We start from the raw sequence: 12,488 nt of genomic DNA, 5'->3' as shown, positions 1-12,488 counted from the left end.
CATGTCAAATGTTTGTGCATGTTGGAGGTATTTCCCCTACCTTTCCCCTTTGTTGTGATCAGTGTCGATGTCATAACTCCAAAAAACTAAAGTAAAAAAGTTATTACACATATTACACAAAAAAATTCTTAAAATTAATGCAGTACATTACTTAATTATACCCAGGAGAAAGACAATTATTATACTACTCATTACGTTATTTGCATGTTACTCTGTAAAATTATCTGATACACACTGCCTCATAATTACCAATTAACAATATAAACCTAAAGGCTACAGCCCTACACACCAACACAAATCCCTATCCTAGTGAGGACACAAGTGATCTTTCTCTTAGTATTTGGGTCTGAACACGAAGCTGAAAACACAAATCAAAGATGAAAACCAGCACAAAGAGACTTTAAAGTGATTACCAAAACGATTCTACTTTAGAAATATGAACAGGTAGAAACGGAGGCTGCAACCTGACTGTTCATCAGTTTGTTACCTGTTGAGCTGGAGCAGCGGGTGGCTTCACCACAAATGATGGCTAACTTTATTACAGTGCTGGACTGGGGTCAGCATTTACTCAGCTTTAACATTACTCTGGATTCTTGGCTAGCTAGTCTGTGCAGGTGTTTGAAAAGAGTCGAAGTTGTGTTAACAGTAGTTTCTGTCCTGGAGCAGTCTCCACTTTACCATCAAGCTCTCACCCTTTTGTGCAATAGAAAAAAGTAATGTACCATATTCACGCTGTAAACCACACCACTATTTTCCTCCTCTGACACACAAACTGAAATCAGTTGATCATAGCGAGGGGGTAAGAACCAGTAAGTGAGATCGATAGGCAGGCAGACTAACGATTCCAAGGTATTGGACTACTGGGATTCTCATCCCTATTGAGGACATAGATCAACTAGTAAATCGAGAGCTTTGCTTTTACACTCAGCTCCCTTAGCCACAACGGGCTGGTGCAGGGTCCACATTACTCAAGCAACAACACCAATCTGTCTGCCGATCTCCCCCTCCCCTCTCCCTTCACTCGTGAATGAGACCAAGAGATACTTAAATTCCTCCACTTGAGGCAGTAAATTCCTCCCACTTGGACGAAATGAGGAGGCTGAGGAGTGTGATCCCTCTATAGTTGGAGCACACCCTGCAGTCTCCACTCCAGTGTGCCAATCAATGAGGTATTGCCCCTGATCGCCACTCAACATTGCAGAGGCATGTCAACCAAGACAGTCCTAAAACATCCAGAGCCTTCAGAAACTCAGGGTGAACCTCATCCACCCCAGGGGCCCTGCCACCAAGGAATTGTTTCACTGCCTCACCCCCAGGTATAGACCCCAGTCCCCAGACTCTGCTTCCTCTATAGAACATGTGTCAGTGGGTGGGATTAAGGAGGTCCTCAAAGTATTTGTTCAGTTGAAGTCAGTAGCACTCCACTCACACTATACACAGTGCATGTAGAGCACCGCTTTCCCCTCCTGACTCACATGATGGTTTGCCAGAATCTCTTCGAGGCAGTCCTAAAGTCTTTTTCCACGGCCTCTCCGAACTCCTCCCACACCTGAGTTTTTGCATTAGCCACTGCCCCAGCCGCATTCCCTTTGGCCTGTCATTACCTATCAGCTACCTCTGGAGTCCCGCAGGCTAATCAAGCCCAACAGGAGACCATCTTTAACCTAATGGTTCTAACTTAACCTTCACCTCTGGGATCTACCATCTAGTTCGGGGGTTACCACCACGACAGGCATCAACCATCTCTCTGCCCCAGTTCAGTGCAGCATGAAAACTGCAGCGGAAGTGTGCTGAACATGTTCCATTTGGACCTATAAGATGACAGAGTCCCCAGGTGGAGCCCCTTTAAGCACCCCGAGAAGACTAGGTACTCTGAACTGATGTTTGGCACTTAGGCGCAGACAACAGTCAGGACCTGTTCTCTGACCCAAAGGCACAGGGGAAAACCCTCTCGTCCACCGAGGAAAACCCCAATGCACAGACAGCAATCTGAGGGGATACTAAAATACCCACTTCAACCTGCCGTCTGTCACTGAGGGCAGTCACCAGACTTAGACAGAGCCCAGCCCCTCTCCAGGAAACTAGTTCCAGAACCCAAGCCGCCCAACTGAATCGAGCTGGTACCTATTGATCTCATGCACTATCTCAGGCTCCTTCCCCACCAGAGAGGTGACGTTCCATGTCCCAGTCACTAGTGTTGGTAGCCGGGGATTGGGCCACCAGGCTCTCCACCCCTGGCAGCCGCCCAGCACACACTGCACCCGTCCCCAACGGCGCCTCCTCCTCCCCAATTAATAGGAAAAGATTGAACCTATTTCTAATGGTCTGTGGTGTTTAAAAACTGCTGGATGAAGCTTGTTATTTTTTGTCACTGCATCATTAAGTGAATTACAGCTTCTGATGGGACTTGACAGGTTGAGCTCCTGTGGTGGTTCAAAATTATATCTAATAAATATGTCTATATTCTTCCTACAGGGATCCTGCAGTTGGTGAAAAGATGCATCTCTGGACATAATGATGATATTGATTATAAATTCTGAGATTATAAAGTGACAATACTTTGTCACTAACTAACTATAAGATTGTGAAAGGATGCAGAAAACCTAAGAAGGGATAGGTTAAAATTTAGGGGGTAACAGGTAATTTCCACTAATTTTTGACAACCCAGGTGACCCAGATCCAGGTATATACAGCAGTCTAATATGACTTAATCCAGAACGAAGTGATACTATTTTTGTATATGTTTGGCTTCTGGATCAGTATAATAAGCATAATTTTGTCTAAAAATATCACTTAAAGAACTTGAAAAAAACAAAACAAAAGCACACTAATACAGCAGATCTGTATCAGGAGCAAAAGTTTTCAGCATCTTTAGAAAACTAATGTTGCCTGCAAAGAATTCAGCTAAATGTCTGTGTACATGTTTACACATCTTTGTGAAGACAGAAAATTGGCATGCTACTATACTTGTGGGGATTAACAGTCACCTCTGGGGACAAAATGCCCGTCCCCGCAAATTTCAAGGCATTTTTGAGGCTAAAAATGTGGTTTTAGTGTCAGGGTTACAATTAGGTTATGGTGAGGTTTAGGATAAAGGCATTCATTTTTGATGACGGCTAGAGAAAGCATTAAATCAGTAAGATGTCCTCAGTAAGATATGAATACGAGGTTGTGTGTGTGTGTGTATGAGTGCTTGTATTGACAACTACTGCTGTGTAGCTGCCTAAGTAATCACAAGCTGTGAAAGTTTAAATGAATTTCTTGATGATGGTGTGACAAGTTGAGCATAATGCAGGTACATCTAGAAAAAAAATTTTCTCTTACAAAAAGACTATTTATTTTCTGTCTCAAGATGGAAAACGGCAAAATGAGAAGAAAGCTCTCAGAGTGTTGACAACACAGAGAGGATATTTTCACTGATTTATTTCCTTGTGATAAAAATGAGAGCAGCTGTGCTCTCTTAGTTCTTCTCCTGCTTGAGGAGTATGTAAATGACTATAAATTATTAAATCATGTTGAGGCTGCATCATGAGCACTTTTTAGGCCAGACTGTATGGCTGCTTATTGAGGGTGACTGCAGAGTGTTAGTGGCAGGAGCTGGAGGATGTAGGTGTAAATGCTGGTGTTTGCTGTTTTTGAACTAAGCTGCTGGAGATGGTATTTTAATCCTTCTCTCCTGTCATGCTTAACTGCCTTGTCTACTACAATGTATACATGTGTGTGTGTGTACTTGTTTAAACATCTTTGTGAGGACCCAAAATTGACATGCCTCTATACTACTCTAGGCTCAAAATATGGTTGTGGTTAGATTAGGGGTAAGGGTTAGGATGAGGCATTAATTTCTAATGGTTGGGATTAGGATAAGTGGCTAAGAAAAGCCTTATGTGAATTTGATGTCATCACTGAGATGTGAAAATGAGAGAGAGAGAGAGAGAGAGAGAGAGAGAGAGAGAGAGTGTACATGTGTGTATGTGTGCATGCTCATTATGTTGTGAATGCAACAGCTTAACTGGGACTAGCTGTGCCGACCAGATAACTCCACTCCTGATAAGACCAGCAGAACAGTGACAGAACCACCAAGAACCATACTCCCAACACTTTATAAAAAAACTTTCTCAACTGCTTTGCCAGTTCAAATGATTAATCCCTTATTTTCCATGCTTTTCAGATAAAGAAGTCTCCACAATAATGCCGTCTGCCAGGTCTCCAGTATTGCCATCAAGGAGCACAAAGCAAGGCAGCCCCAAAGAAAAAAACTCTAGTGCCGTGACTGGTGGTTTGCAACAATCAGTGCTGGCTCAAAAAGGACAACTGGTTTCCCAGAAAGGGGGCATCCTCCCTTCTGCTCTGCCACAGAACCTGCTCCCTCTTTTGGGCAGAGGACTTTCCATCAATCATACCCCGGAGCATCAAAGCAGAGGATTACCGAGGCGGGTAAAGTCCCCCGCATCAACTGCAGCATCAGGGCAAGGCAGCAGTCCAACTCAGCCACTTCCTACAGACGCACATTCTCGGATGCCTCACACAGAGATGCACACCCCTGAGCAGGAGGCTGAGATCACCACTGTGAGCATGAGGCCAGACCTTGACGCAGAGATAGAATCAACTTCAGCAGGTATTTAAAAATAGTTACAACTTTGTTTAACTAAACGAAATATTTGTTAGGCTAGTTTTTTTTTTCAATAAAAAAAGACAGCGAGACACCAGATTTACTTTGCTGTAGTTATTCTTCCCGCTGTATCCTGGAAATTCCAAAGCACCTCTAATGCATGAGCAAATCAGTTACAGGAAAGTACTTTTTGTCATGGTCCTGGGTCTGTAACCCAGTGTTTATTTGTACATTTTGATTCTGGTTTAAGTAATATTCTAAGATTTAGTGTTCATTAGACACAGCTTACGGCCATACCACCCTGAGCATGTCCGATCTCGTCTGATCTTGAAAGCTAAGCCAAATCGGGCATGGATAGTACTTGGATGGGAGATCGCCTGGGAATACCAGGTGCTGTAAGATTGGGGTGGCTGTGGCTCAGCTGGGAAAACAGGTCACAAAATAATTGGAAGGTTGGTTATTCAATCCCCTTCTGCTTCAGTCTGCATGCCAAGTACCCTTTGGACAAGATAATAACCCCATGTTGCGTGTGAATGTTAGAGAGAAGGAGCACAGAAATAAAGTGCTTGTGCAAATGGGTGAATTAGGCAAGTTGTCTAAAGGACTTAGAGTGCTCAGATAGAGTAGAAAAGCACTATATAATTCACTATTTGTTCTGGTTCTTTTCGTTGTTTTCTGCTTTGTGTTATATAATTTCTTGTCTTTCAGTTCTGTTTCCATGCGTCCCTTACTTTACTTTACTTTACTTGATTTATATAGCACTCTTCACATGATAAAAACCACAAAGTGCTTCACAATAATATAAAACAGATAAACATAAAACAGTACAATCAAACATACAGCACAAATCTAATTAAAAGCTAGTCTAAATAAATGAGTCTTAAGATGATGTTTAAATGAATAAATAAAATCCAGGCAATGTAGAGATGGAGGGAGAGAATCCCACTACCTGTGGGCCACCTCTCTAAAAGATCTATCACCTCTGGTTTTAAAATGTGTTCGGGGAGCTACCAACAGCCTTTGATTAGACGATCTCAGGCTGCAAGAGGGAGTGTGACGTTCTAAGAGATCAGAAATATAGGCAGGAGCGTCATGATTCAAAGCTTTAAAAGTCAGTACTAAGATCCCCTCCCCTATGTTCCACGTTCTATGTTTTTCAGCCTTGTCTTCATATTTGTTTAACTCTTGTCTCCGTGTTCAGTGTTCCCTTTTTGTCTCCCCAGTCAGTTATGTTCCCATGTCTGGTTCTTCCCAGTCTCAGTATCAAGCCCATGTGTCTTAGTCTTGGTCTCCTTGGTTTTCGTACTTACTGTTTAATTTTGACATTCTCTCATTCTGTGTTCAGTTTTGCTTCTCCTGTCTGATCTGTTCCTCCTGTGTTCTCAACTGTTGCCCATCCTCTTGTTATCCTGTGTGTGTATTTAAGTACTCAGTCTTTCGCTGCTCGTTGTCATGTTGTTCCGATTTGATGAGTATTTCCTTGTGTGCCATGTTTCCCTAATTTCCCATAACTTCCTGGTTAATTCCCAGGTGTTTGTAACTTAGTTCCCAGTTCCCAGTTTCTAGATTCTGCATTCTTGTTTTTTTGCGTATTTTTGTTACAGCTAATAAAGCTGCCTACCTTAGTTTATCCGTTTCATGTCTGAGTCCTGCATTTGGGTCCTACCTCTGCCTGCAACACAGTGTACATGACAACTTTATCAAAGGCTTTAGTATGCTGCCATAATTAAGTCAAACAAATAGCAATCAAATGTTTTCATGTAAAATTTCTTTTTTTTTATGTTACCCCAGGAAGTATCTTTTCGTGGTTCTCTACTTTGGACTAATCCAGCCTAGTATTAGCTCAAAAAGCAGCATACAGCAATGGTCAGAGGTTTATATCTACTAATCATATCATGAATATCATGATAATTTGGGGCATGTAATAAGTTGTTTGAAAGATTCTTTCTCTATACCAGAATAATTGTTCAACATACACATTAAATTACTTAAAAAACAAGATTCCGCTACACAAGTTTGAATTTAGTTTTTATTTTCTCTAATCTACACAGGGTCAAACGTTTATACATACAGGTTCAAATATATAAATACATTGACTTAAATCATTGAGTTGGGGTCTACAATGTATTTCACCTTGACAAAGCCAGGACTATTACCTTTTTTGCCAAGGTCTGGAAGAAACTGGTTAGGATATTAAGGAACAACCCAGGAACCACCAAGGCTCAAGCCTGCCATGAACTGGAAACTGCTGGAATACCAATGTCAATGTAGAGAGTGAAATGAGTTTTAAATTGCCACAGACTAAGAGTGTGCTGACCACGAATGAAGCTCCTGCTTCAAAATCAATAACTTCAAGCTGACCTGATCCAGCACTAACTATATGCTTTAGCAAGAAGGAAAGTTTTAAGCCTAAACTTTAAAGTAGAGACAGTATCTGTCTGGCGAATCCAAATTAGAAGCTGGTTATACAGAAGAGGGGCTTGAAGCTGAAGGCTCTGTCTCCCATTCTACTTTTAAATACTCTAGGAACAACACGCTTTAGTCTGTCAGCAGCTACTGTTCATCTCCACTCTGCAAAAAACTTCTACCTCACATATTGTTTGTTTAACCAGTTTCATTTCTTTTAATTATAGCTGCCATATCAAAATTTTAAATAAAGAAATTGTATTTTAATACCTCAAGAATGTTTTGCTAAAACTACCTTTTCATAACCATTCATATTTTTCATGCGATGAAATATAACAACTTCTGAATTGGGCCTGTCATCAGATCAGAATTAATTCACCTGTGAAATTTAAAAAATGAGTTTGTGAAAAAAAATCACCATTTGTATTCCAATCAGCTTCCGTACCCTGCTAACAAGTAGCAGGGTACTGATAAACTCAACTGAGATTTCTGCGTATATGCGCTTGTTTCTAAAGTGAATGTACAAAGATTATTATAAGCTTTTATTTTGATATTAATTCAGCTTCATACAATTTATATTGTTGGTATTTTAATAACTGTCGATGTTTTTCTGTAAATATTATTCTGCAAAATAACAAAATTGTAGTTAATCAGTTAATTAGTCACATTATGCCTTTTAAACCAGGATATTTAATCAGTAACACCACAGGCCTTTTAAAATCTTTAGAGGAATAGAGAACATGATTATTTATATCAAGTCACAGCTTAAGAGTCTTCACTGCCCACTTTTTCTTCAGTGTAGCAGTTTAGATCCTTGTAACTTCCATCTTTAATTATATGCAGTAGGGCTTCCAGTGACTTTCCAGTCAGGCTCACAGTAAACGGATTACAGGGCAGGATAGAACAAAAAATAAATAAAGGCCAATGCAATATAAATTCCTGTGTTTTCCCTCCAGCTGCATCCAGCTGCATGGTGATTTTTACTGATCCAGAAGGATACATTGACTCCTCTGATGACCCTCCTCTTCCAGACGGTACCTTCCTACGCTGTACCTACACTGTGACTGTGTACACTGGCTATGGAGTCGAGCTGCAGGTACACATCAGCAACATGTCAATGACATTACATACAGCCCAACTGCATTTATAGCATAATGACTCTTTGCTGGGTTGCTGGTTATCTTACTGAACAGTATTTTGTAAAGGCATGCTGCTGTGTTTTGTAGTTGTGGCTTAACCCAAGTTAAACTCTGCCTCCTTGTAACAGCTAATGGTAATGCTGTTCATTTCTGTATGATCCTCAAATATTTTTATGCTTTTAAATGTTTTAAATGTTTTCTTTATATATTATGTCACTTCTTTAGTCCAGAACTCAAAGATGCTTTATGTTAGTATGCACAAAAGTTAGTGTCAGAGGCAGATAGGCAAAGACCCAGGGGACCCCAACCAAACACTGCATCCAAAAGAGCTGAAAATCTGAGGCCATATGTCCCAATGGCAACCATGCCCTGGGGGACGAGGGAGGCCCTGGACGGAGCTCCAACAGCCAATGGTGGGGGAGTCGAGGGACCAGAGGCAGTGGCCAACCGACCCTGCCGGTGACAGACCACAGACCCTGAGAACCACCCGCACACTGGTGGAACCCCCACGACATGATGTAGAAGCCCAAGCCAGCCCAGACCACAACTCCCAAGAGAGCAGGCCAGCAAGCACACAAAAAATGCCCACTCAGGCACTCCAGAAAGACCAGGCGCTGAGGGGGTTGGGGCTGGGGTGAGGAGAGCTTGGAAAGCCCCAGAGGCTCAAACCAGATATCCCAATGTGGTGAGGGGAGGAAGACAGGACAAAAGACATGCTGTGGGAGAGAGTCACAGATTAATAATAAATAATGATTCAAGGCAGAGAGGTGTAAAAACACATACTGAGTGAGAAAGGTGACTGAAGAAGAAGTACATCATGGGAATCCCCCAGCAGCCTATACCTATTGCAACATAACTAAGGGAGGATTCACTGCTAACTATATGCTTTGCAAGAAGGACAGTTTTAAGCCTAAAGTTAAAAGTAGATACCTGTAGAGATCTGTCTCCCAAATCCACCCCTGGATCCAGCCTCTCATCTTAATATAAGATGGGGCCTGATTGTTCAAGACCTTGTATGTGAGGAGCAGGATTTTGAATTCAATTATGGATTTAACGGGGAGCCAATGAAGGAAACCCAATATACAAGAAATATGTTCTCTTTATAGTCTATGTCAGTACTCTTGCTGCAGCATTTTGGACTGGCTGGCTATTTGTCACACGGTTTTTAGGGAAACGCCTTTTCAGGAGTTTTTAGGACATCCTGATAATATCGAATTACAGTAGTCCAGCCTGAAAGTAATAAATGCATGAACTAGTTTTTCAGTGTCACTCTGACACTTTTCCAACTTTATCTTCAAGGATGGATAAAGTTGGGTGTCATCTGCATAACACTGAAAATGTATGCTATGCCTTCTGTTGAGACTGCCTAACGGAAGCAAGTATAATGTAAACATAACTGGTCCAAACATGGAATCCTGTAGCACTCCATAATTAACCTTAGTGTGTGAAGAGGACTCTGCATTTACATGAGTCTATTAGATAGATATGATTCAAAGCACTGCAGTGCAGTACCTGTAATACCTACAGCATGCTGTAATTGCTCTAATAGAATATTATGGCCAACAGTATTGAACTCTGCACTGACGTCTCGCAGGACAAGCACAGAGATGAGTCTAATGCAGGGGTCGGCAACCTTTTTGATGATGAGTGCTGTCTAAAATTTCCTCAGAAGTCAATGTGCCATGTGATTGCATTAGCAATAAATTTAATAACGCTCTATATGAACAGTTACACACTATATAGAAGAACTTTACAGAATTATATTTGTTCGCAGATGTTGGCAGCTATCAGCGAATAGTTATCAGCTATTTTGAAACAAAAAAAGACACTTTTTATCCATAACAGCAAATGAACTGTACAACAAAAATGCAAATGCTATTTATGGTCTCCTCACAACAATGAAAACAAACGCTGTTGTGACAGTGATGTACACTGTCTTGTTGGTATATGTATGATTTCTATACATTTTACATCAGATGAAAACTTTGGTTGTACGATTCAGATATTTATTAAAAGCTAGACATTTTAAATGAGAATAAGAAAGAAAAGTATATCTTTGTGTCCCCCTTTCCCTGTTAATGCCCTACCTTGCCCCCTGGCAAAACTTTGCCAGACCCGCCCCTGCACAGTTACCAGCTGTCAGCTACAAAGGATCCTGGTGTTATTTGTCTCTCAGAAACAGTTCATAACTTCCCTTCAACTCATTCATGTCACCTAAAAGGTAAACCTGTTTGTCCATCACCTGTTCAGCTCTGATGATTCAGTAAGGACATCTCCTGGTTTCATCTTCATGTTTCCCTCTCACCACATAACCAAACCGATATCATGACCAGCAGCTTTTACGACTGTGGCTCCAGCAAACATCAGCTGATACTAGAACTTAATATTAAATAAATTCTAACAACAGCTGATCAGTCTTAAATATGTTGCTGTTGTTTAGCGTGACATCCGCTGGTTTCCTCTTTCTGGCGGAAAGTGAGCAATAAACAAGCAAGAGAGAAAAGCCGATCAGCTGATCATTGATCAGTTTCATGATTAAAGTAGCAATAGGAGAGGGAGGGGGAGAGAGAATGAGAGAAGAGGCAGCTGACAGCGTAAAGACACAGAATAAATCCAGCTTGTGTCTTTTTCCATTGTAGATGAAGTCCGGGACAAACTGCGTTCCTTTTCAGCTCAATATCAGTCTGCCCCAGAACAGCTGTGGCTACAACTGTAGCTTGCCTCCACCAGTGTGTAAATGTGAGAGTGAATGAATAGTGGAATTGTAAAGCTCTTTGAGGGTCTCGAAAAGCGCTATATAAATGCAATCCATTATCATTATTATTATTAATATGAAACGCGTAATATTTTCTCTGAATACGAGACGATTCCGTTTTTTACGGGACGGTTGGCAACTAAGGTTACTAACTAACCTTATGAATAAAATAAAGTTCACTATCAGTAACATCATAGCACCCACCCAGCTGTTTAGAAACTCCGTCATGCTAGCTAGTACGCCTCATCCACCTGCTGGCCTCTGTGGAAGCTCCGCAATAGCCACCACCAAACAACTGAGTTATTTTTACACATCGGCCAGCATCTAGCCAATCCACCACCTCTCATTGTTTATACCATTACAAAAACAACAACAACAGCAACAAAAACCATTGGCCGGTAAAAACAAAAAATCACCATAGCTGGACGACCATAGCCAGTCCAGCTATGGTCGTGCCATCAGTTAACCCTTCACGTGCCACAGCTGGCACGAGTGCCCAGGGTTGCCGACCGCTGGTCTAATGTCAGAGGCCATAAGATCATTTGTAACCTTCACCAAAGCTGCTTCTGTACTGTGATGAACTCTAAAACCTGACTGATACTCTTCAAATAAGCCCTTCCTCTGCAGATAATCGGTTAGCTGTTTGACAATGCTTTCAACTTTTTTTGAGATGAAAGGAAGGTTGGAGATTGGCCTATAATTAGCTAAGACAATTGGGCAAGAGATGGTAAGTAACAGTTTAACTACTGCCAGGTTGAAGTCAGATACGCAGCCAATTATTAGAGATTGGTTGATCATATTTAACGTTGACTTCTTTGAGGAGTCTTATAGGGATGGGGTCTAAAAGACACATTGATGGTTTGTAGGAAGTAAAATGTTGGGTTTCAGAAAGCAGGACCCAAACACTGGAACTTTAGAGTTGGCGACAGTGTGTTTATTTACATTTACAAAACAAATAAACAAATAAAAACCATGTATTGCAAACAATCCATAGTGTGTGATTTCTTCCGTGATGACCTCCCAGTTCCCATGTACTGAATCCTTCCTGTGGTCGGTGGCAACAAACACAAACTCATCTCAGTTCAATTTACAAAAAGAGCTCAGCTCTCTTGGGTTTCCTAACAAAACATGACACAAAGGTAAGTACACTTATCGTATACAATGACTGACAAAGACGGATTCACCTGGTGAGCTAGAGTTAATGGAGTCACTTTTCAGGACCCGGGCTTTTATGTGATAGTCGGATTAAATTGTATGAAAAACAGAGCCCACCTGACCTCGCAAGAGTTTAAGCTCTTGGCTGCGTGCAGGTACGTCAGGTTCTTGTGGTCGGTCCAAACGACCAATGGATGTTCCATCCAGCCAGTGTAATGCGTTTGTTGACTAGCAGTTCACGGTCACCCAAGTCAGAGTTTCTTTCAATCTGAAAGAGGCACTGAGAAAAGAATGCACAGGGACGAAGCTTACCCTCAGAGGTCTGGAATAACAGCCCCAACCCCTGAATCCAAAGCATCCACTCCTACCATGAAAGACTTTGAGAGATTAGGCTGAACCAAAGGCTGAAGGCTGGAGAGAGACT

The 12,488-nt window shown here is 41.5% G+C and overlaps 1 protein-coding gene and 1 pseudogene across 4 annotated transcripts in view; both read left to right on the top strand.

Moving 5' to 3' along the window:
• Positions 1–12,488, top strand: part of LOC102301036 (seizure 6-like protein) — a 107,453-nt gene that overhangs the window by 41,527 nt on the left and 53,438 nt on the right. For all 4 annotated transcript variants that reach the window (XM_005928967.2, XM_042223510.1, XM_042223512.1 and 1 more), the window contains exons 2-3: positions 4,169–4,615; positions 7,972–8,111. In XM_005928967.2, the coding sequence (XP_005929029.1) occupies positions 4,169–4,615; positions 7,972–8,111 (587 nt within the window). The remainder of the gene's footprint in view (positions 1–4,168; positions 4,616–7,971; positions 8,112–12,488) is intronic.
• On the top strand, positions 4,893–5,011 carry LOC121814984 (annotated as a pseudogene).

Source organism: Haplochromis burtoni, unplaced genomic scaffold (genome assembly GCF_018398535.1).
Source record: "Haplochromis burtoni strain Fernald_Lab_line unplaced genomic scaffold, NCSU_Asbu1 Contig_113, whole genome shotgun sequence".
Taxonomy (NCBI): domain Eukaryota; kingdom Metazoa; phylum Chordata; class Actinopteri; order Cichliformes; family Cichlidae; genus Haplochromis; species Haplochromis burtoni.
Note: the sequence above shows the minus strand (reverse complement) of the source record. Positions and strands in the feature narration are given on the sequence as shown.